This window comes from Lissotriton vulgaris, chromosome 2_1 (genome assembly GCF_964263255.1).
Source record: "Lissotriton vulgaris chromosome 2_1, aLisVul1.2, whole genome shotgun sequence".
NCBI lineage: Eukaryota > Metazoa > Chordata > Amphibia > Caudata > Salamandridae > Lissotriton > Lissotriton vulgaris.
This window is the reverse complement of record NC_141687.1, coordinates 1,813,206,693-1,813,231,556: the sequence shown is the minus strand read 5'-3', so window position 1 is coordinate 1,813,231,556 and position 24,864 is coordinate 1,813,206,693. Positions and strand designations below refer to the sequence as shown.

Below are 24,864 nucleotides of genomic sequence, written 5' to 3'. Positions count from 1 at the left end.
GTTAGTGTTAGATTCCTTACCGAACCCACCCATCCTCCCCGTTCTGCGAACTGATACCTAGGGTTAAGGTCATCCCTTTCAGGGCCCTAGTTTTTACATGGCACCAGTGTTGGTTCTCTCATGGCTCTGCGTCTCCTGGCGCGGAAATGCTGTGTGCAAAGAACTGACGTCAGCGCGCGGAGGCGGCGTCTATGTACTCCAGCGACGTCATCACGGCGCACGACGCCGACGACGGACGCGGAGCCGCAGGGGACGCCTGCAGACGACGCCTACCGACGCGCAGGGGTACTGCTACGCAAAAGTTTCCGGATCCAGACTGACGCCTGGGGATATTCTAAGGTAAGGAATCTAACACTAACTAATGTTTCTTACAGATATATCGTTACCGAAGGTAAGTAACTTGTTCTACTAGCTGGATTTGAGATTGAGGTTCATTCACTAGCTGGATTTGAGATTGAGGTTCATTCACTAGCTGGATTTGAGATTGAGGTTCATTGACTAGCTGTAAACACATTTCCTTGCTGAAGACTACTGGGTAGGTGCAGTGAGCCGTGCGTTCTGCTCATCACCGAGCCGGAACAAAGCATCTAAGATGCAGAAAGGAACGGCAACGGGGGTTGCTTTACTGAACATTGCTTCAGTTGTCCAGAAGAGGAAGGTGTCTGGTCCATCCATAAAACTCAAGTCCCTTTTGGTGCTAAGCTTGTTAGCCTAGGGAAAGGAGGGGTTTGTTTGGGTTATTAACGCAAAGAAGCCCTGTAATATCGTCATAATGTATCGGTATTTTCTACTGTTCTGCCTTCTGACAAGTATCATCATTGCCACTATCTTGTTTATTTTGATAATAGTTATTATTGTGTGCATTAGAATTTTAATAAATCATTAAAATATATTTCTGAGTTCTGGTGCCCTTAAATGTGTCTATTTATGATGAGAGGGTTTGAGGTCCACTTTTACTGTGAAGTCTTACAGGACTGATTGTTCTCTAAAATGCGCCTTACACAAGTAATGCACAGTGGGTTGTGGGTGGTTGTAGTCCAGAGTTCTGTCTCATGCTGGTACTTTGACGACGACTTTAGTGCCAAAGAGTCTAGAAAAACAATTTTTTGGACCATGTTCTGGAGAGAAATCCAGAAAACATATCACTGCACTGACTGGGGAGAAGACTGCAGTGGCGGCTCCCCTGCTATGGCGGAGGAGCATCTCCCCACTGCTTTTAAGCAGTGCGAGAAAGAAGAAACATGAAAATGATAATTACTTAAATTTATTATCATTTTATGTTTGTGCTGCTTTGCGGGCGGGAGGGGCTCCTCTGCTTTCGGAGCAGGGGAGGAGTGGTTTGCCCACTCCTAAGTGCGCAATAACTGTTTGATCGGCCCTCTCGTCCGCCCAAACCAGTCATTCACACTTAACACATTTACCATGTAGGCTGCATTACAGCCTGCATGGAGAAATAGGCCAGGCCCCCATTCCCTGGTTGAGCATCGAACCAGGCTGCTCAAAACCAATCACAACGCTGTCCTGCAGTGTTGTGATTGGTCAGGGGAGCCTGGGTGCTAACCAATTACAACGCTGTGATTGGTCAGTGTGGCCTGCTTCCTGTTCCTCGAGTTGCACGAGGAGAGCAGGAGCAGAGAGGCAGGGCCTGGCGGCAAAGTAAGTTTAGTTTGTTGTTTTAATATTGCGCAAGATCCCGCGACCCCACCGCTTTGGACTTGATATGGGCCACTCTACAACTCAATACCCAGAGAAATGTGTAATGATATCTTATTTTTATGTTTGTGCTGGCACTTCCTCTGTGTATCTCTACTGACTGACTTCTTTCCTTGTATGACTTGTGCTGGCATCTTTCCTTGTAATTGTACCGATAGTCTATTGTATTATTTATGCTGATACATATCCGGTGTGCGTGCACGGACACGTGATATGGCAAGTTGCTGTGGTGTCTTCTTGTCTTGAATGTAGTTGTGCTCATTACTGTTTGTAGCGCCTTTATCTATATATAGTTGTGCTAACGCTGTCATGTCGGTGTGGCAGGCATTCTTTACAGGCCCTGGAAATCCACTGGGAGAGCCTATTGTAATTGAAGAGGCCGAGGAGCACATTTTCGGGATGGTCCTCATGAATGACTGGAGTGGTAAGGAATATGTACTGATGTATTACAGATACTGATAGCGATCTATATTATCAGAGAGAAGACAAATGCAGATAACATTTTCAGAGAGCCCCTACAACCAACAAAGTACAGCACATATATTCATTAATATTATTTTGTCTGCCAAAATAAAAACATAAATATAAAAGCATCTGCAAAAACAATGTTGTTGCTCACCCTATTTCGTCCTCATCGGTTACCCTTCCCCTAGCAGGTAATCCCACTCTCAAAATTGTACTCACCCGAAACCTAACTCTAATGCAAACCATACCCCTACCCACTGTTTAACTTATCTTGCATGTAGTACTCACTCCAACCATAAACCTAGTTCAAACCCTTATGATAACCCTACCCCGGGCCCCTAATCCAAACCTTACGTCAACTATAAGCATAATGAAGCCTTTTACCGGACTTGAACAGCATGGACTCGTTGAACTTAATATGAAGTCATTTTAATGACTTGCCTCAGCCTTTGTTTGTAATGCCTTTTCATTGTGTGTGGCCATGAATGGCAAGGAAGGACTCATGCATAGGTGCCCTCCTTCTAGAAATGACCTGTGAACAGAACCCAGATAAGCCCAGTAAATTCCAGTTATGCTGCTATGGGAAGGCGCTTTGGTTTGGGCGGTCTGTGCAGTGCTACACCAGCATTGTAGACTTCAGTTCATGTGCACCCTGCCTCCCGCTCCAACGCAGAAGTTCTTAATCCTATGATCTATTGGGAGGGCCTTTCTGTTGTGTGGATTGCATCTCTTTAAAATCTGTAAAAATAAAAGAAACTGGAAATCCTATGGAGAGGCAAAAATAACGATCTGTGGTCTAATCTGGCCTCATAACTTTGCTCGGCAAAGGATATGTAAGCAGTGAGATGAGAGGTATAGTTCAAGAGTGCCTTCCGCAACCTGTCGCATAGAAGTAAACCCTAAGATTCAACCACAGACTTGGCCAGGAAATCTTGGTAGGTTGCTGCCAACTTTACTTTCTTCCTGCCTGCATCTTGCGCCTTTGGTTCCCTTGATATTTTTGGGGGTGTGAAAGTTTTTTCGTCCAAAGTCTCCTGGCTCCCCTGCATGCTCTATCTTCTGTAGAACCCTGTTTCCAATATGGCACGTCATCCACAATCCAGGGACAGACCTGGATCCGGAAGGCATCGCTTATTTTCCCATTGGTATATTCGATATGTGGTGTTTGAGTCGTATATTAATCATCCCTGCTTATAGAGAGAGCCTTGCCAGGATTGTAGTCTGGATATTCTTTCTTTTGAATGTGTACATGAGCTCCATTACAGCATCTTAACCCCGAGACCTGACTCTATATCTCAAGGCGAAACCTACACATGTCAGTCTCCTGGCATGGTCCTTTGAATCTGTCCGCTTGGTGGAGTTGGAATCTTAGGACATGGCAACCTCTTTTGTTCTTTCCTGGCAGGGAAGGCATGCTGCCAAGTGTGTCCTGCTCCTTGGTCCCTCCATGAGGAAGTCTTGTGAGCGTCACTTCTGTACTTTTCTATGAATTGACTCAATTATTTCAGTACTGCTTCCAATCAAGTGATCACAGATATCTGTATTGCAAATTCCTGCATGTCTTCCCTCAGTTTTGAAAGTGACATCACATGTGTTCCCTTGTGTACCTGATCAGACGTTAACTTGCTATGTTTTTCTGCCTTTTCTGTGCAGTATAGTCTTTCTTGCTGGCTGGTAACAAAGCAAGTCTTTTTATGTTTGTGTTTCTCTGCATGGTGATGCCATTTGTTTTAGGGCTTTTCGTGTGTTTATTTTTGGGTTCTGGGAGGTTTTATCTTGCCTTTCTCCCTGGTAATAGCCTATCCTGTATCAGACATAGAAACTGCTTCTTTGCACTTATAATGTGAGCATTTTCTATATTTTCATTATGTTTTCCAGAATTGTGATTTCCATTCTCTGCAATATGGTGTAGTTTGGGTTATTTTCCTCATGGCGTGTACTTCATTGCCACAGATGCTTCCTGTCTCCTCTGTCGTTTTTACATGCCTCTGGGGATACTCTAATTGTGCTTTATGGTAAGGGATGAGACATGACACCATAACATCCAGGACACCTTTGGAAATTCAAAAATACTCTACAGTCGGCTAAGGAAAGGCAGATGTATTTGGGGACAAATTGGAAAATGGACAAGCCTCCAGTGCCAGTCTGGGTACGAAAGTGGCCTTTTGTGACCAATAGGGGAATGGCCATGGCTTAACTTTGAGATCCGAGAACAATCAAAGAGTTCTCAGATCTCTTTGATCCCTTTGGGGCCTCTCAGTAAATTACATGGACTTCTTTTACCTTGATCCAATGAAGAAGTGTTAGAAGCCAGTTATCAAAATATTAATGAGCACAAGTCTTGATATCAAGAAGAAAGATAAACTGTTGAGTTCTAGAGATGTCACCAGCCACACTACTACTGTTTTATGGACAACTTTGCGGCTCTGAAAAATGAAAAGTAAAAATTGAGCACACTTCTCGAAATATCCTTCAAGCTCAATCCTTTCCTCCTCATCACGTTGTCACATTGTCTGTCAGTCACGGATCTTTGGTGATCAACTCCCCTGTCTATGCTTCATATGTTGGCTCCAAAAGTGCTGGGAGGATGACTTGGGACGAGAGAGTACAACTAGGAAAGGCTGGAATGAGGGAAGACGCAGACAATAGCAGGTTAAAGGCTTGAACAAGGAAGTGCAAAGACCAGGGTAAAAGCTGAAATGATGCGCTCGGGAGGGGAGTGAGGGATGTTGGAAAGACTGGGGCTGCCCAGAGGGCAGGAGAGAGTCTGGGATTAACAAGAAGCGAACAATTAAATCATCTGAAAAAGTAACAGGGCTTGGACATATATTGAGGAGCTCCAGAGTATATGGATGAGAGGAGACCATGGACGGTAGGTGATGCGAGGAGGTTTGGAGAAGGGCTGCATTAGGGCAGTATTGGTTGACAAGGATTGAGTGAGCGGAGGATGCATTAAAGGCTGGAGTGGAAGAATTGGACAGAGGGAGGGATGACATTAAATGACAGCCAGTTGAAAGATGCAGAGTTTAGTATAGGAAGAGGCTGGATCCTGTGGGAGGATGAAGAAATAGCTTGTGGGAGGTTAGGAGGGTGCTTGGGCTTGATCGAAGGAGGGGAATATGGAAATGGATTGAGAGAAAAGAAAAGGACCTGGACGAGAACAAGGGCAGGAACACTGAATGAGAAGAGAGAAAATACAGTATTGGCTACTACGGTGGGAGCAGCAATGAAGTAGGGTTACAGTTAGGGAAAACAGTACTGCTGGAGCTGGGATCGGTGAGGAACTACAAGAAAAGTGTTAGGAGAAGAATGTGGGATGATGAATTAGGAAGGGGTTGGAGCGCAGGTTATGGCCTGGGGCGTCTAGGAAGAAGAGCAAATGTGAGGGAAGAAATCATATTGAGGAACGAGAGAAGATAATATTCTTGGAAATCAGTGACTTTTGTGTTTTCTGTCTTCTGTTACTCAGCTCGTGATATTCAGAAGTGGGAGTACGTTCCGTTGGGCCCTTTTCTGGGGAAGAGCTTTGGGACAACCATCTCTCCGTGGGTCGTGCCAATGGAGGCTCTGATGCCCTTTGTACTTCCAAACACAGTGCAGGTAAGATGGCCAATACTGACTACAGTTGGAGATAATATGCAAGATGCATTACAGATAAGAGGCAAGATCCCACGATGAAGCCTGTGTGCTAGCCATTGAGGATAAAGCTGGGAGGATGACCTTGGATATGGTGCAGGGAATATTGAATATAATGTCTGTTTTTTGCTCAGTATCAAACGAAAGGCAAAGAAGATTCCCGTATCCAGATAATTTTCTGGTAAGAAAGTCTTGGCTGAATATAGTGCAGGCAAAACATCGCCCATGTTCTTAAGGCCAGGCATGGAAGAGGCCCTCCGGACCGTTCAGTTAAGGTACCTACTTCGGATACCTACTTTGCACTCTGGTAACTAAAAGATGCCCACAACTGGCCTCTATGAAACATGACAGAGGTTGAATACTGTGCAGGTAAGATGGCGAACAGTCATTGAATGCTTGTATGATAGATGAGATGACTACCTCTAAATACCCTGAAAGTAAGATTGTGTCCTCTGAATATGGGGAAGGTACACCCTTTTGGCGCCCTCACACCCCACGACCGCTTCCTCGGATTCTCTCACGACCACCGGGCAAAAGTGCTCCCATCTCTCCAATCATAAGTTATTGCTAAACGCAGTGCCACCTCCCCCAGAGGTCAGCGCCCACCCCACAGACCAGCACCCAGTGCGGAGGCACCAGTCGCACTGCCCTAAGCCGGCCCTGGCTATTGACACAAGCGGCAGACACCTTACCGATGTTGTTTTCAGTGGCAGGCAGCCCACACAACTTCTTACCAGCGCTGTATACTGCGTGGGGCATCTGACTTGCATTTGGTAGCAAACCAGGACCGTCTCACCTGCACTGTATAAGATTATAATTGCAACACCATATAAATGTGGGCCATTCAGAGAGGGGCTCATACCACCAATGTGTTACTTACAGGGAGTGTATATGGTGGTGAGCTTCTTACCTGTTTTGGGTTTCCTGGCTGGCACCACACCAGTACTGTGCTTGTATGCACAGTATTCTGTGATATGCACCTCACCTGCAATTTATATGCTGATGGGCACCTTACATGTACCATAATGAGAGGAAAGGAGCTTAACAGCACTGTTTTAGGTGGACATTTTACTTGTTCTGTACATGGTGTCCGCCGCCTTACCTACACTGTAATGAGGGATCCACCTTACTTGTACTGTATTTGGAGTGCCACATGTTACCGGACCAATATTTGGTAGCGACCACATTACCAGCCGTGCATTTCTAGGCAGCTTCTATACCTGCATTGTATTTGATGTCTGTCATATTACCTCCACAGGACATCTACCCTTTACTGAACTCTGTACGGGGTCTTACCTGCACCGTATTCCCCCAAAAAGAATGTGTTGCTTTCTACTGAAGAAGAGCAACTATCCTTAAACACACATCTAGAGATACACATCACTGGCTGCACCAACAATGGTGAAAAATGAAAGCCTGTTACCAAAGTAAGTGTTGTCATGCACTGCCTTTACTATGATGCATCAGGGCATACGAAGTGCTGGGATGTGAGGCAGGGTCACGAGTGGGAGCTGGATCAGGACACGCTGTTGACCATCTTTGCCAAGTTGGGAATACCAATGGTGGATCTGTGTGCCACAGCCCAGAAGAAGAAATGCCAATTCTTTGCAAGATGGCGTCACCAAAGGGGCTCATGGGGGAATGCGTTTTCGATCGCATTGTCAGGCGTCTTTGCCTATGCCTTTCCACCGAAGATGAAAAAAGAACCGTGCAGAATGATACTGATAGCCCCTTGGTGGCCCAGGCAGCATTGGTTCACAGAGCTGCTCCTTTTATCAGAGACCGAGCCAATCCGTCTACAGCCGATACCAGCACTATTGACTATGGAGAAGGGACAAGTGCAGCATCCAGACCCGACATCACTGCAATTAGCGGCCTGGCTTTCATCACTTAAACATTCCAGCAGAATGCAGAGAAATCCTGGCAAGAGCTGGAAGCACTAATAGGACATACAGGATGAAATGGAAAATATTCTGCTTATGGTGTCGGGAGAACAAATTACATCCTCTATGGGCAGAGGCGCATCAAATCATCCCATATTTACTAAGGCTGGCAAAGTCTGGATTAGCCCATGCCTCTTAAAGTGCATTTTGCGGCGATTTCTAGATACAAAAGAAACTCAGCAGGTCCATCTCTGTGGTAGGAAAGAATTGTGAAACAGTTCATGAAGGGGTTGTTTCGAGTTTACCCACGTATCAGGACTCCACCGCCTCTATGGCAACTGAACATTGTCTTATCACAACTGATGAAACCACCATTTGAGCCAATTCACAAAACTGATCTAAAATTCCTATCATGGAAGGTGGCTCTATTAATAGGTCTGACAGCCAGAAGGGTAGGAGAACTATAAGCCCTGCAACGCAAGAACCTTTTCTGCAATTCAGGGAGGACATATTGGTGCTCAGAACAAATCCAAAATTTATTCCGAAAGTACCAACGGATTTCCATTTAAATGAGCCATTAATCCTGAAAAGATTCTTTCCTCAACCATCTACGGCGGCGGAAAGGACTCTCCACACTCTAGATGTCCAGCGTTGCCTAAAGTTTTATTTGCAAAGGACAAGACCTTTCAGAAAATCTACACAATTGTTTTCTTTTAGTGCCCCCAGGAAAGGTTTCCCGTTATCAAAAAGGGGAATTGTACGATGGATCTCGAATACCATTCAATTCTGTCATCAGGAGGCGGGGAAGCCATTGACAGCACGTGTTCGTGCACATTCCACAAGAGCAGTATGAACCTCGACCGCTCTATTTTCAGGCGTCTCTATTCAGGACATCTGCAGAGCAGCTACCTGGAGGAGTACACATACCTTCACCAGGCATTACTGGATGCTCATGCAAGAAGCGATGTAGCAGTGGGACAAGTGGTGCTGAGGAACCTTTTCCAATAACGGTGAGCCTTGTCATCCCTCCTTCCTTGGTTGGTAAGGAAAAGCACATTTTATTGTTGTAGGATATTGGATATGTCATTTATGGGCTATATGTCTGAGTATTTTGATACAGTTAGTACTATGTGCAAGTATCATGTGTTACCTATTTGTGGGAAGCAGGTAACAAAAACAAAATGTCCTATTATTTACTGATCGCTATTCTGATTCAGGTATGTGAATCTATGAAAGCTCCAATACTGGAGTAAGAAAACAAGTTACTTACCTGTAACTGTAGTTCTCCAGTATTGGAAGCTTTCATGGATTCACATACGCCGACCCTCCTCCCCTGAGAGGCTCACCTCGGATTTGGCATAACCGGTATTATAGCACAAGTGCCCGAAAATCTGAGGGGCAGAAGGTTCTCTCAGGAGGGTTCTAGAGGGTGAGGAGATCTGATTGGCCAAGGGAAAATGTTGGTCCTTTTTTACATAACAAAGGTTTTTGGGTTGCTTAAGGGAAATGGGCCTAGGCCCTCTTTTTCGGTTAGCTATCCTGCTAAGCTGCTAAGCATTGCTTTTTTATATACCGGAGACTCCTGTCTCGACGACGGGGAAATTATTCAGGTATGTGAATCTATGAAAGCTTCCAATACTGGAGAACTACAGTTACAGGTAAGTAACTTGTTTTCTTTTCTGACATGCTTCGCTCCTTCCCAGCTTCCTGCCATGCTTGGCTCCCTCCATGGCATGCTTCACTCTCTGCCCTCTTCCTGGCATTCTTGTCAGTCTTCCTGATCCCTGCTCCCTCATCCCTGGCGGCATCGTGATCTTTTTTTTTTTTCTCTCTTTGCAGGATCCTCTGCCTCATCCCTACCTCCTTGACGATCGTCCATACAGGTTTGACATAAACCTTGCGGTGTCCATTCAAGGTAATGTTGGATTGAATGCATCTGTGTCTTGAGTTGGAGGGATTGGTGTCTGTATCCCCTGTGGGTGGTTCTAGAGGAGACCCCTCAGCAGACCGTGCTGCAGCCTCTCTTGTGGACAAGTCTGTACCTAATAAGTCCTACAGATGTCTCGATCACATCCGAGAATATACCAATGAAGGAGGTATACGTTTACTCCCAGAAGAGCTGCATCCATTGCCTTTATTAGTCTGAAGGTGTAAAAAGTGGAAAAGACCATCTAATTCGTACGAGCAGGATTCGGAATGGACGCCCCAACTGCTTCTACTGCCCCCTACCTGCAACACTTCTGGTTGCACTGTAAGCCCCCCGTTTCTGCAGAATCCTTCTGTGAGCAAACTGACTTCTCCCCGGCTTCTACAAACCAACAACTCTTATTTCACTACGCCGGACCTTTCAGACCCCCCCTCCCCTTCCATTTGATTGCCCTTGTAGTCCGAGGCAGAAGGAATATTGTTAGTAAATCCACCCACATAGAGTTTTGAATTTTCTAAATGAAACCTAGAAACAAGCTTTGAAATGTGTGAGCAGTAGGTCTGTGCCAGCCACTATTTTTCCCAGCACCTACCATCTGACTGACTGAGGGTGTGTGCAGGCGGCACGCGGACAGGGGCTGACCTCTACAGAGTGCTCCATGATCAGGACTGTAACGGTAGTTAAAGCATGCAAAGGGAGCATTCTGATTGGCTGTCCAGCTCACTATGTTCTATCCAGTATACTAATGATATGTACACCCCCCTTTACGGTTGTATAATTAGCAGTGCTGGAATGTATTGCTTATTATCTGTGACGTGCTAAGCTATTCGCCTATACGGAGCCTCTGTGTATAAATGGCGCCAACAAAATACAAGTACATTCAAAATATCCTTCATTGCTACAGTTAGAATTGCAGGATAAATCCCAGTCTCTTGCATGTGTAGTGCCACCCTTCCCCTGTGTGAAGTGTACGACTTTAGATTTAAAATTCCAACAAGCATTGGAAATGCAGTAGGTCTCGCATTAGAAAAGTTGGAGCTATTGGTTTGGTAAATGGCAATGTTTTTTTATGTGTTGGTCTTGAAAATAGCAAAATTAATAGCTTTGTCATTTACAGTGCCAATACTTTTAACTTTTTCAAATGTGACACCTATAGCATTTGTAATGCCACATGTTTTGTATGTACGTGACTTACATGTATTCATATAACAAATACAAATGGCTTTTAATTTTTTCAAATAGTTAATACTTAAATAAAAGTTCTTGTAATTTATAATAGCAATAGCTTAAACTATTGTAAATAAATTTTGTGAAGAATATGTTCAGTGTATTTTATTGTGACGAAAATGCAGCCACGTCAAAACATGCAAACAAGTCCCCTAAAAAAACAAGGATGGAGGGGAAACAGTAGCATAGGGGTAAAGTGCTGATGAAAAAGAACATACAAAAAACGAGACAAAGAGACAGGAAGTGCAGGTAGGCAAGGTCACGGGTAAGTCACACTCATGCCACAGTAAATTAGGCACAACTACATCAGGGCATCTTTGTTTATCAGCGCATCCCTGTTACTGGCCAGGCACAGACGGAAAGGGATGAAAGGAGTACCATTAGGACGATCGGCTGGCATCAGCTCTCTCCAGGGAAAGACGAAGTCGAGTAATAGTCAGAGGCCGGATTACTTACAGCAGGTAGGAGGGAGTAGGGCAACAGGTGCAGCAGGGAGAGTGGGAGAATGAGCAGGGGGACAGAGGGAAAGAGCAGGAGAGCTGCACATGGGAGGGAAGGCAGAGCAGGGATGAGCAAGCAGGGACAGGGGAGAGCTAGAAAGGGGTATTAGAAAGGGCGTCTGGGGGCAGTGAGAGCAAGTAAGGACAAAGAGCATGCAAAGACGGGAAGGCATACGGAGGCGGGAGAGCAAGTCGAGGCATTGAAGAACACAAACCAGTGAACTGTAAGTGCAGGGTTCAAAGTAGGGACAGGGAGGGCAAAAGCAACAGGTGGGGGTGGGTGGAAAGCCTGGACGTGCACACGAGGACAGTGAAGCAAGCAGGACAGAGAAACCAGGAAGAGACAGGGGCGGGTCATCGAAAGCAAGGAACGACAGAGGAGGGCCAGAGAAAGCAAACGACAGGACAGAGAATCAGGGACAGGGCAAGGCATCTGGGGAAAGCAAGCAGGGATAAAGGATCGTCAGAAGGGGCAGAAGAGTGTTGGAGGAAGCAAGCAAGAGCAGGGCAAAGAATCTGGGGCAAGCAGGGGCAGGTGAAACAAGCAGGGTCAGAGAAAGTCACACAAAAAGGGGACATATTAGGTTTACAGAAATCAAGGAAGTGCGGCGGAGGGTCAGAGAAGGCAAACAGTGACAGGGCTAACAATTAGAGGCTGGGCAAGGAATCGGGGGCAAGCAGGAACAGAGGAGAGGCAAAGAAAGCAAAAAGGGAAAAAGAAGAGGGATGTTTAGAAGGGTTCCATGGCCTTCCCCGCTCTCCGGGGGTGGAGGAGAGGAACATAGAAAGTTTAAAATCTATTGTATATAGTACCTAGTGCACTGGAAATCAATCGCTGCTGGTGCGGCGCGCTCAAACATGAAGCGCGGTTCCAGTGTACATAAACGCTATGTGTGCAGTGCAATGCGTGGGGCCTCTGATGACACATTGTAGCAATTTTTGAGTGAGGTGCGATAAGCCAAGGAGAGGCGAGAAGCAGCTTCCGTGCACCGGCTGTGAGTTTGTGCACCTTTAAGAAATGCGCTTTCTAAAGTCAGCCCTCCCGCCTCTCTCTAACAAGGAATTCACGACACAGAGAGAGCATTATCGAAGTGGAACTGTTCCTGCGGGAGGGTGGGGGTGGGAGGGAGAGGCTTAGTTTTCACAGTAAAGCAAACAGTGGTCGTGGGTGAGCGTTGCTAGTGTGTAAAGTGCTGCGGCCGACCATGAAGCGGGAAGGAAACCAAATAAAATTATGTTTGTGGTGCCTACATGTCCGTCAAATTAAAATGTAAGCAGTGCCATGCGCTGCGGTGATAAGAGGGCGGAAAAGACGGCCGTAGAAAAAAAAAACGCGAGAGACGGCCTGGCGGCCGTCAAAGTAAAATGTAAGCAGTGCCATGCGCTCCGTGGGAGTAGGAGAGTGGTGCAGGAGGGGGGGCGGGGAGCGGAGCCTTTGAAGAGACAAATGGTGACTGGGAGGAGAAATGCATGAGGACAGCGCAGGCTCTCAAAAAGAGAAGACGAAAACCTTTGATGCAGCAGGGGGTGGAGCGATGCCTTTCAAGTGAAGCTGCTGGCGGCAGATGGCTGGCTTTGATGTGCACGCGCTTTATGTCAATGCACTTGCGCATTGAGCTTGCTTTTCACGGGCACTGGATGAAATCGCCAGTTTGGTTAACCTCTGGATAAGCCCCTATATTCTCGCAAGATCAATGCGCAAGCACATTGACTGACGAGACCTAAAAACGGCAAGAAAATAAAAACTTCGTTGCTGGTTGTGGGTCTTGCAAATATCTGTTCTAATCTCCTCTTCACCATTGTGTGACCCTGGACAAGTCAGTCTTTCTTTCCAGCTTAAAGCACTGCATAAAGATGGACGTTAATATTCCAGCTGTTAGGACACATGCCAGAGAAGTTTAAATATAAAAATGACCAAATATGGGGAAACGGTTTAAGTGACCGAGAGCTCAACCAAGACAAATGATAATTTGGGTTTCCTCCTAAATGGTCAGATTTTCGTTGCCAAGAGAGAGGTTAGAAGGGTGTGTTTGCTGCCCCTGAAATGGTAACTGATGGCTTCTCATTGATCGGTTATATTTTCATTCCAGTCCAAAGCAAAAGATGACCGAGGGTCAGTTATGGGGTGCCTTGAGTGAGGAGTTGGGCTTAGGTTGCATTTGAGATGTTCTTCTGGTTTCCTGGTTCAAGTTAGGATGGATTAATTTCTTTATTGCCCTACCTGCTCTCAGCTACGGATAGTAACTCATGAAAATCTGTGATTTCCTCTGTAGGAAAGGAGATGCCCGCGCCTGCAACTCTCTGCAAATCCAATTTCAAGGTAAGAGTTCTCCTCTAGCTACATTTTTCTTAGTTCTCGGAGGGTTGGGTGTCTCCCAACTATATTCAGGGAGAATTATGTTTTTTACCTGCCCCCCATACGCGCACCAAAGAGCATCAGAAGTCTGCTCGACTGGTGTGCTTGTACATTCTTATTTTGTCTTCAATTGTTGCTTTGTCTTTTTTGTGGATGAGTGAAAGTCGGTGACCACTGGGATTGAATTGCATCTGGCTCCTTTGTGGCAGTCCGAGGGATTGATGGGCATGGGGGTCCATTGACTTGCGAGTCTGGTGGCCACTGTGCTCCCGACTGCTGCTCGCTACTGGACCATGAGGCCGGATGTGGCAGAGATCATGACCTGGAAGGAGGTTCTTGGGTTGGGTACCTCTGGTGACGAGCGTAAGCTGGCGCCCTCCAGCAGGCTCTGGTTGCTTATAGTTGTTGTGACTTGAAGCCAGAGAAGGTAGGAGAGTTTAAAGGGACCTTGAAATAGTAAATTGTTACTTTGGCCCTAGAAGTGGTATCTCAGTTTTGTCACCATTGGGGGAAAAAGGTCTGCATATATCCCCCCCCCTTTCACCAAAGCATGAGGAAATGTGAGCTGTTTTCCTAATGTAATACAGACTTCACAGCATGTGAAATAATATCTATTTGGTGTTGCATTCCTCGTATGTGATGCATTCAATTAAACGAGGCGGCAGGGGATTCCCTTTTGGGTTCACTGGTCACTCCCTGGCTGAGCAGTGTATAGACCCTGAACACAAACACCCCCAGACCTCCCCCAGATCACCTAAATCACCAATAGGTTGGCTGCCTGGCGCAGGTGATAGTGGTAAAACCTCTCCTGTCCTATAACACCACTTTAAACTGGCAAATCTGAAAGCAGCGAACGGGCAGGGATACGGACAACCCTGGAATAAGATGAGAAGGGCCTTGCTGTTGGCATAGCCTTAATGCACACAGCTTCATGGGTCCCTCTGAAAATTGGCGCCCTGGGCCCAACTCCCCCATGGTGAAGCTGGCCCTGCCTCCACCTTTTTTGTCACACTTCCTCCTGCTGTCCCCTACGCTCCTTTTTTCGCTTTGCTCAGGTCACTTTAATAATGTATAATTAACTCCAAAATTCGCATATTTTCGTGTTGCTTGTCTGTTCTTTGTATGAATGTGCCATTTTGCATCGAGGAGGCCCGACTAGGAGTGCGACCCTCTCTGTGATGGGGGCAGGGCTGGTTGTCCCCTGCCGGGGTTCATGCTGGCACAGTGTCTTGTGTCCGCTCGATAAGAGACTAGAATCAATTGTAATGTTTTTTTAAATAATTAAAAGCATTGAATGTGGACGGCTGAGGCTGCAGATAGCATCTGCCTGCCCTGACCGCTAATCTGACAGGAGCATCTATGACTGACACTGAGGAGCTTTGAGCGCCCTTCAGCTGCTCTTGTCGTGCCTGTTTCCATCCTCTTTCCTACACCACCCCACGACACAAACCAAAAAAAACAGTTTCTGTCCCTCTTATTGCACTTCTCATCTTCCCTTTATTAGGTCGAGTTATCGAGACCTCTTGTATATACTTTAGTATATACTTATATGTGTATGTACTTTGTCAGCTCTGGAGATCAGCCCTAGGACTAGTCTGCTTCCGCTTAGGGACTTTTTTTCTGTTCAACTGCCTCTAGTTAACTGACTTGAAAGAAAACGACCAGCAGAGGTCAGTTAAATACCAGAATCACTTAAGCATTCTGTAGATTCCGCTCCATAGAAATTGTCTTCCATGAGCACCCGTAGACAATAATATTTTTTTCAAATCTTGTATTTTCAGTGATATGACCATTGAAGGCCCTGCTTTTATATTAAGAACAGAGCTTTGGACCCACTGAAAGGCAATATTTCTCTCCATGTGTTCCCATACCTGGCATGTCACGCAGTTTGGTGCTCACTTTCCCTACATATTAAAGAACAGTAGATGTTTCAGCACCCAGGCTAATGTGCTGCATAGCCAAATACATATAAGGCCCCAAAGACGAGACTGATTGCATGGCAAATGCTTGTCTTCTATTCTGTCCCCTTTCCTTTGTTCGGATGTCTGACCATTTCCTCTATTTTCTTGTCTGCCCTCTTCTCCTAATGCCTCCTCCTTGTCCCCTCTCCTCTGTTCTCCTATCTGCCCCATTTCCTCGGTCCTCCAGCCTGTCCCTTTTCAACTATTCCTTCTATCCTTTTTCTCTAGCCGCATGTTTGCCCTTCTATTCTGACCGCCCCTTTCACTCTATCCTTCTATTTATGAACATGTGTTCTTATTCTCCCACCTAAAATAGAATAGTACAGGAGTGTATTTAGGTAATTACAAAAGCAATGAGGTGGGCTACATGTCCAAATGCGACCGGGGTTAATCGAAACATAGCAAATCCTGGGTCACATGACTACGTGTTGCTGGCAGTTGATTTTTGTGTATTGCTCCCACACAGTGAGATAAAAGGAGAATAGGTATTTTCAGGATGGGCCATCTCTGACAGGATGAGGGGAGAAGAGCTGTAACCTACCACACTTGCACGTCACAAAAATTCTCTCTCAGTACACTCCCAAAGGGTTTCACACTAGTCTTTAGTGACCCCAGACAAGCAGGTTTCAGGGCAGAGATTAAGTAAATTTGAGACACCTCTGTAGGGTAGGACTCTAGAAGCTTCTCCCACTTCAAAGTGGGCACCAGATATAAATAGTGGACCCTCAGACCCAACTCTTCAGTAAACATCTGGACCTGTGGAAGACTGCTGTGCTGCTGCAAGAAGGACTGCCATGCTGCCTGAGTGATATGGACTGGACCTGCATCTTTGAACCCAGAGCCACCCGAGTGACTCAAAAGGCTACTTGCCTTGTCTTCTGATCAGAGTCTCAGGGACAAAATAGGCTCCAACCATCTTAACCCCTGCAACTGCACTCTGCCTGCTGTGAGTCCTAACCCCCTACGTAGTATCCCTTCAGTCCTAGACCCTGGAAAGTGTGGTTCAGGTGCAATCTCTGCCGAATCGATGCAGCATGACGTAAACCCGACACAGCTCTTCGCAGCACCTCATCAGAACCGACGCAGCACAACACGAACACAACGCAAGCCAACATCATAGCCCTCGCAGTTTATTGTAACCCCCGCTGCACACACATCCTCAACACGGATCTCGAATCTCACCTCAGGACTGCCGCTGCATGGTGCAGTGATCCGCAACCAGGATTTAAGGTACTTTTCTCAGTGGGACTGAAGTGGTCCCTGTATCCGGCGTACGCTTTATCATGGTTGGCCTGAACTTGTGACTTTATCCCAGCCCGCGCGATCAGATTACCACTGTTGGAGCTTTGCGCTTTTCAACCATAATTTTTACGGAAACCTTTAAAGTTGCATATCTCCGTTTCTCCTGATTAGATATTTGTTGTTTTGATATCAAATAATTCCCTACAGTTTACCTTTATTTTTCGAAATTGTAGGATTTTTCTTCTGTTGTGTTTTCGTTTTTATTGCTGTTTGTGTGCTGCATAAATACTTTACACATTGTCTCTTAGTTAAGCCTGACTGCCTTGCGCCAAGCTGCCAGAGCGTTGAGCACTGGTTAATTTGGGCTTTGCTTGTGTTTCACCCTGTTAAGAATCGTGATTGCTGCTTGAGTAGGGTTTCACCAGCCCCTCACCTTCCCCCCCAAACAATCATTCCTGCCTCAACCAGTATACCAATTTGCTATAGACTTAGATTAATTAGCAGCAGTGGCTTCTCCATTATGGCAGCGGCACCCCACTGCCCTAGCAGCATAAAAACATGTTAAAAAAAAATGCAGATAAAATTATTTTATTATTTTTTTATTTTTCATGACAGAAGCCGAGTCTTGGGGTGGGGCCAAGGCAAGAATGGAGGGCACTTGCAGTAACGGGCACTGCAAGTACGCATGATGGTTTGGCCAGCTGTCTTAGGACTGCCAACCCGTCATGCACACTTAGAAGTCTTCAGCAAATAGTACTCAGAGGCTATTGCTAGAGAACAGCAGGCACAGGCTCCTAGTCTCTCTGGGAACGTGACAATCGCCCCCTCTGCCCAATCACAGCGCTGCTCTCATGCTGGGTAATAGTATTACCAACAGGAGAGCAGCATCTGGATAGGCACAGGGGTTTCTGGGAGCCTGTGATCGGGAGAAGAGCACATAGGGGGCGAGGTGACAGGTACGTTTTAATTACAATTTATTAATCCCCCGGCGCTGCCTCACCACTTTTCCCTCCTGGCAGCCCCCACTGTGAATTAGTTATGTGGATGAAGACTTTTTTTGAATATTCAGTGATGTTCCTACAGTCATTAAGGATAAATGGTAATCTGTTGTAAGCCGATTATTTAGTGATCGTGTGGTAGCGCCTAGAAAACGTTGGTGAACGAGCGCTTGAGAAATATCTTTAACATAACATGGGAGATTATGCTTATGCCTTCAGACGGTATTCTGGAATGACTGCTTTGTACATATACAATAATCTTTTTCTGCATAGGCATATTTAACCTCAAGTAAAATTAACTGAGTCTATCCTAACTGCCCTGCAGTATGCCCAAAGTGCCACAGTGAGAATTCCACTTTCAGGTGCACAAAGTGGAATTGCCTCAGGTTAACCCCCTTCTGGGTAGGAATCACGAATGATTTAACTTGAGCAACAGTTATTGCGAAGTTGGCATATTTTGAGGGGAAACAGCCATTACAATGCTGTCATAAACACATGTGACCGTTAGAACCGAGTCTTCACCAAGTATGCACCTGAGGAAATATAAATTTTTGGTCAAGTTATGTTCCCTATCGTGTACCCCACCGTCTCCATGTACGAGTTAAAGTGCATGTAACTTCCCTCCTGTGCCAGCTATGAAGACGCAAATACATTTGCGTCCAACGTTAACATGTCCTCTTTCAGACCCACCCTGAATGGGTTGGATAGTCCGTTCCTAAGTATGCTATGCCAACGTCTTTTTGTAGTGTACTCTACATGTTTTTCAGCTCTGGCAAAGCAGGCCCAGAATTTCTGCCATCGAGCCTTTTCCTTCCTTCTGACTCTGAAAGCCTCAGCCCAGGCTGCCCCCGTACCCGTGAACTCTGCCTTACTTCCAGCGCGGCCCACCACGCTCAGCTCAGCCTGCTGCCTGCCAAGACTGACTACAACCTTCGAGTTATCTGTTCCGCTCCTCGAAGATGCATTCCTGCCTACTAGTTTCAGTAAACACTCCCCAGCTGCAGAGCCAAATGGCCGGCCTGTCTCCGTGCAAATAATTCATAGCCCCTGTTACCATGCTCCCATGGAAGGCCCATGCCCCCACGCTTCTCATACAGACACTCAGGCGCTTATACACGCACTCACAGTCAGTATAGAATAGCTTCTGCCCCAGAGACCTTTCCGCCCAGATAGCTCAGTTCCTAAACATCAGATATCAGATATGATAGAAGCACAAGTTGATCTGACATGCCAGACTTCTGTCTCTTTCCGTCAGTGTAAATGTCAAGCCCCCTGCACCCTCCAGTTTCACGCCAAATCACACGTCATGCAGCTGCGCACGCATTCAAGCTTCTGATTTCTGCTGACATTGCAACATTTCTGTTTTAGTGCCACCCACATGTGACACCTACCTATGACATTTCTAGAGCACACCTCCAGTTACGCCTAGTCCACGCCTTCTGATTACGTACTAGTAACACGTGGATGCTGTTATCTTGTCTACTCTCAGCTGTTACGCCTACTATATTGCTTCCTATGATGTAAATTAAGTATATAAGCTATGTATTGTCAATAAAACATTGCTCTATCCCTTCCTGAACCCCGTGTGGTTGCAGGAACATGATATCCTATTCCGGAATAATTCCTTTTTAAGGAATAAAACCCCTAAGAACTCTAACACCACGGACTCTGTTTTCTTTCTTTCCGATTGAGTTATTATTGATTAAGTACTTACCTGCATAGAAATTAAGATAGTAAATTAAATATTTACGACATTTTGGCGCCCGAATAGGGACCCCTCCCCCACCTCACGCGCCGGTTGGTGCGTTGCAAGCTCTGTCCCCTGCCATCAGTTAGAAGGAAACTACGCGTACCGGCAGGATTTCCTGTATCTCCCTCTGGCCCACGGAGGTGACGAAGATTGCGATCAGTACCCAGACGAGGCGGTGAGGAGTGCGGAGGATCCCGACCAGAGCCTAGCCGAAAGAAGCAAGGTCCGAGGTGTCAAGAGGCCCACCAGTTTTCCGAAGTGTCCACGTGTCGAGTCGAGTCGAGTCCGGTCCAGTCCAGTCCAGTCGAGTTTTCCGAGGCCTTCTGTTTTCCGTGCTTCCCGGTGAGTACCATTGCTGGGACGTATCTAGACGGGTTTGGGTACACAAGTCAGGTCTGCACTGTTTTAGGCAGTGTATCTGTACTGTTTAGCAGTACATCCGATGATTCAAGTTCTTGCACTGTTTTCAGCAGTGTATCTGTGCTGTTTAGCAGTACATCTGATATAGGGGGTAGTCGTATATGTCGCAAATGTCCTTTTTTGTGATTAATGTCGTGGTATGAGTGTGACTGTTTTTATGTGCATTATTGTGTTCTTGTATAACTAGCTGTATCTAGTATTAAGTAGCAAGGATTGAGCGTTCAGTACCGAGTAAACAAGATGCCGTTTTTCAACAAGTTAAAGCAGATAGGAACTAGGAAAGGGATACTAGAGGAAGAAATCCCTATCCCCCCTAAGGATACTCCTGGAAACTTTATGTACCACAAGCATGGCATAGATGCCATAGTGTATCTAGATTTATGGGCCGACTATACTAAACATCTAGACGAGAGACACAGATGGCCAGTTACTGGAACATGGGATGCCGAGTGCATCATGAAGGTAGAGGAAGCATTATGGAAAAAGAAAGCCAGACAATCTCAGAAAGACGCCATAGAGTTTTGGCATAAGGAATCACGTAAGCGTGCTGAAAAAGAACTACGTAGAGAGGACAGACTTAAAGAATCAGAGAAAGCCCGAGAAAACGAATTAATTACTGAGGGGATCCGAGTAAAGTCAGAACAGATAGACCGTGCACGAAATAACATCGTAAACGGTATGTATCTCGCGGCCGAGGGTTCGCCTGAGGCCATTTCAGAAATACCGAAAAATATACCGTCACCATTGGTTCCAACTAAAGTAACTCACAAGACTACTAAAGACATATTCCTGAATTCCTATCTAGAGGATGTAGCACCCGCTTACACCAATCTGCCTGTCCGCGCCCTGCCTAACGACAGGGACGGGGGTGGTAACCCGCCCCAAGATCAGATTCCGCCTGTTCCATTCCCTCCCTCCCTCCACCCCCTCCACCGCCTCCCATACCTAAAGTTAATCTACCAAAGCCACGTTTACCTGACCCTACTAAAGGACAAATTCAAGTACAGATACAGACTCCACAGAGAGATAATGTCCAAGCTTCCGCCTCAGGAGGTGCGATGGGGGGTCCCCAGACCCCGCCATTAACACGCAGGTTACAGCTAGGGGACTTGCAGAGTCCCTACACGTACAAATCACCCCGTCTCGATATATTCAAGGGACAACTTACAGTTTGCAGATATGATCCAGTACCCGGCAAAGACGATAGAATGATAATGGCATCACTACGGTTACGATCTGCTACTGATTTCCTGCTGATGTTTCCAGGAATGAACGAGCATCTAGATAGAATATATCAGTTTATTCAGACTGGGAAAGACCCCGACAGTATTAAGGATGCCATGGAGCATCAGAAAGTTGACGTTCAAGGACAGATATTACGTTTTTTCATAAATTGCCTAATAAGAAAACGAGACAGGCCCGAGACAGATCAGGGTGAATTAGATGCACTCAACAGGTGGGGTCAAAATATATCTGAAGGAAAACACGACAAGGGGACTTGCATAGCCAGTATGTACAAGAAAATAAGAAAAGCAGTGATAGACGTACACAAAGAAGAGAAAGAAAAGGCTTCCTCCGAGGGGGAAGGAGAACCTGAAGAACCAGAAAAGACTACAGACACTATAGCATATGTAGGTAAGGGAACTTACCTTAGGAAAGGCATCCGTCCAGAAAGCAAGAAAGTTCTTTTCTCTGCCTTGACAAACCCGAATTCTGCTGAACATCAGTTCCAGGAGACTGATAAAAGGCTTCGAGATCGAGTAGGGTACCATGTACTCAATTCTATGGATGAACAAGAACTAGCCCGGTCAGCCATATTATGGACTGAAAATCCGGATATATACAATGATGACACCGTAGCACAGACATTCTTGAACCTTTCCCCAGACGAGCAGAAATTAGCAGGTGTATATATGATTCAGCACCTTCTCACGAAATACAGAAATCAACATTCTGATCCAGGTCCCTTACACGAAACATTAGAAGAACTACTCATGGACAGATGGAGAGGTTTAAGTACCAAATTAATTCAAATAATTCTAGAACAACGCCATAGATATGACACTTTCATAAGCTCCGAATATGTTCCCGCCCCGCCCCCAGAAAGGAAAATGTATCATATGGAACGTCGGCATGGCATTGAAAGTCAGAACCCCTTACGAGAAGTGCACCCAGTTATGGGTGACGATCATAACTTGAAACGAGTGTATGTACACACACCTCTGACTAAGTTAGAACTGTTAGAAATGAAGAAACTAGTCCCGTGCCATGATAAAGACCCTGCAGGTTTTCATAGAGAGCTTAAAGACATGTTACTGATGGGGGATTATACGTACGAAGATATAACGAAAATGTTAAAGGTATTGTTGCCCACGGGCATCTACGAGAAACTAAAAGAAAAAGAATGGGAGGTGGGAGAGAAAAAGATTGTATGGACAGAAATAGAAGACGAAGAGAACAAACGGGTCCCAGGTGTAGGCCTGGGGGAGAAAACTAAAGCATTACCAGGTCTGATAGTACAGGTTCTGCCAAGATTATTGACAACTAGAAAGGAAGACTGGGATGCAATATCAGCCTGTAAACAGAAACCCGACGAAGATACTAGTGACTTCTATTCAAGATTCGCGAAATGTTTCATTATTAATAGTGGTCTTAAACCAAGTAGCGAGTCGTACCCGCATCTTTTTGTATCAAAGTTGGTCGAAAATTCCCTGTTAGCAGTTAAAAACCGTGTATACAAGGTCGAGAGTACATGGCAAGCTAATACGCCATCCCAGATGTTACAAATGTTACAATATCATCAGAACAGAATTAGAGAAGAGCAGGATCAGGAGCAGAAACGTATGAAAGACACGAAAATTAAAATGCTAGTAGCCCAGTCGGTCCCAACCGACGGCCACAGAAAGGGTACGACCCAGACCGGTCACACCGCGGCTCCCGTTAAAGGGACATGCAACTAATGCAAGCAGCCAGGTCACTACGTACATGAATGCCCAGTTCTGAAACATAACATAGCGACAGGTAAAACTAAAGAAAGACCGCATCCGCCTAGACAAGACCATAACCAGCATCAGTCTTCACAGAATATGCAGCCCATGCAGAATACACAGCCTACGCATGCTTCATCACCTACAGCACAGACAGTAGCGGTATCACAGCCACAGCCCATTGCCGCGTCTCAGCAAGTTTCACAACAGATGTACCAGTATGCCCAGTCCGCTTACCCCGATTATACATGAAACCGCCTAGAGAGGGAGGGTGGCTTGCCTCTTATTGAGATTCCTGTAGATCAAGAGGGTCCTTATGTACACAGTCAAGTATTGGGAAAAGACAGAAAGTTTTTAATTGATACAGGGGCAAGTCGCACCACAATCAGTCATGAGGAAGTTCCAGGGGCACCCCTCTCAGGCTCACAGAATGTTTCCCTTGGTTTTTCAGGAAAGCCCATTGTAAATGAGGTATCAGAACCAGTTCCCCTGGCTGTGGGTCCATTATCACGTGTTACAGACTTGTTACTTACGAAATCATGTCCAGAAAATCTGTTAGGAATTAAAACATTGAAGGCTCTAGGAGCCGTGATCTGCTGTTCCCCGGAGGGAGTCAGACTCTTTTTGCGGGATTTCAAGGGTCATTATATGTTGCATGAGTTTGATGTCAGATTGAAAAATGTACCAGACCACCTATGGGCAAAAGGCCCAACTGATGTAGGTTGTATGCACATTACCCCATACCGTGTTACACTCAAACAAGGTGTAGTTTTACCCAGAATCAGACAATACAAGTTACCGCCCGATGCTGTAGTGGCTTTACTGGAAATCATTGAAGAGCTCATCACCCAGGGAGTGGTCGTAGAGACCGACTCCAATATCTGTAATTCACCCATCATTCCGATTCTTAAACGTACTGATCCCAATGCACCGCCAGTATATCGGCTGGTGATTGATCTAAGAGAACTGAATAAATGCATTATTCCACAGTACCCTGTGGTTCCCGACATCTCATCCTTATTGACTGCTATTGATTCAGAAGCGACGTTCTTTACTGTAATTGACCTCAAGAACGCCTTCTTCAGCGTACCTATTGATCCAGAGAGCCAATATCTCTTCGGATTCAGTTTAAATGGACGCAGTTTCAAATTTTCACGCGCACCTCAAGGATTCACAGAAAGCCCCAGCATCTATAGCCAAGCACTGAAAAGACAACTTGATTGTATCACAATGCCAGTTAACACCGCTTTACTGCAATACGTCGATGATCTGCTGATCACCGCACGAAGTGAGCCCGAATGTGAACAAGCATCACTGACAGTTTTACATTTTCTGGCCGACAAGGGACACAAGGTGTCTCCTTCGAAGCTACAATTCTGTGTTCAGCAAGTTGTGTACTTGGGTCACTTGCTGTCCAAAGTGGGGAGACAGCTCACTCCCGATCGCATTCAGTTAATTGCAAATATGCCACAACCTCAGACACAAAAGGAAGTGCGGGCCTTCATAGGCCTCACTTCGTACTGTAGACAATGGATTCCTCAGTATGCATTTCTAGCCAAACCACTCATTCAGTTAACAACGCAGGAGGCAGCGACTTCGACTGTCCTTCCCTGGACTCAGGAACATACACAAGCCTTTGAGGAATTAAAGAAAGCATTATGCCAAGCACCAGTTCTAGCGACACCATGTTACAGCAAACCTTTTACACTTTTTGTTACAGAACGTGAAGGTACAGCACTGTCTGTCCTCACTCAAGACCAAGCAGGTTCATATAAGCCTTGTGCTTATTTTTCGAGTAC

The 24,864-nt window shown here is 45.8% G+C and overlaps 1 protein-coding gene across 1 annotated transcript in view; it reads left to right on the top strand.

Annotated features, from left to right (window-relative positions):
* FAH (fumarylacetoacetate hydrolase) overlaps window positions 1-24,864 on the top strand; it is a 150,557-nt gene that overhangs the window by 102,206 nt on the left and 23,487 nt on the right. Inside the window, exons 8-11 of the mRNA XM_086957886.1 lie at window positions 2,038-2,137; window positions 5,648-5,778; window positions 9,537-9,612; window positions 13,625-13,671. Coding sequence (XP_086814012.1) covers window positions 2,038-2,137; window positions 5,648-5,778; window positions 9,537-9,612; window positions 13,625-13,671 — 354 coding nt within the window. The remainder of the gene's footprint in view (window positions 1-2,037; window positions 2,138-5,647; window positions 5,779-9,536; window positions 9,613-13,624; window positions 13,672-24,864) is intronic.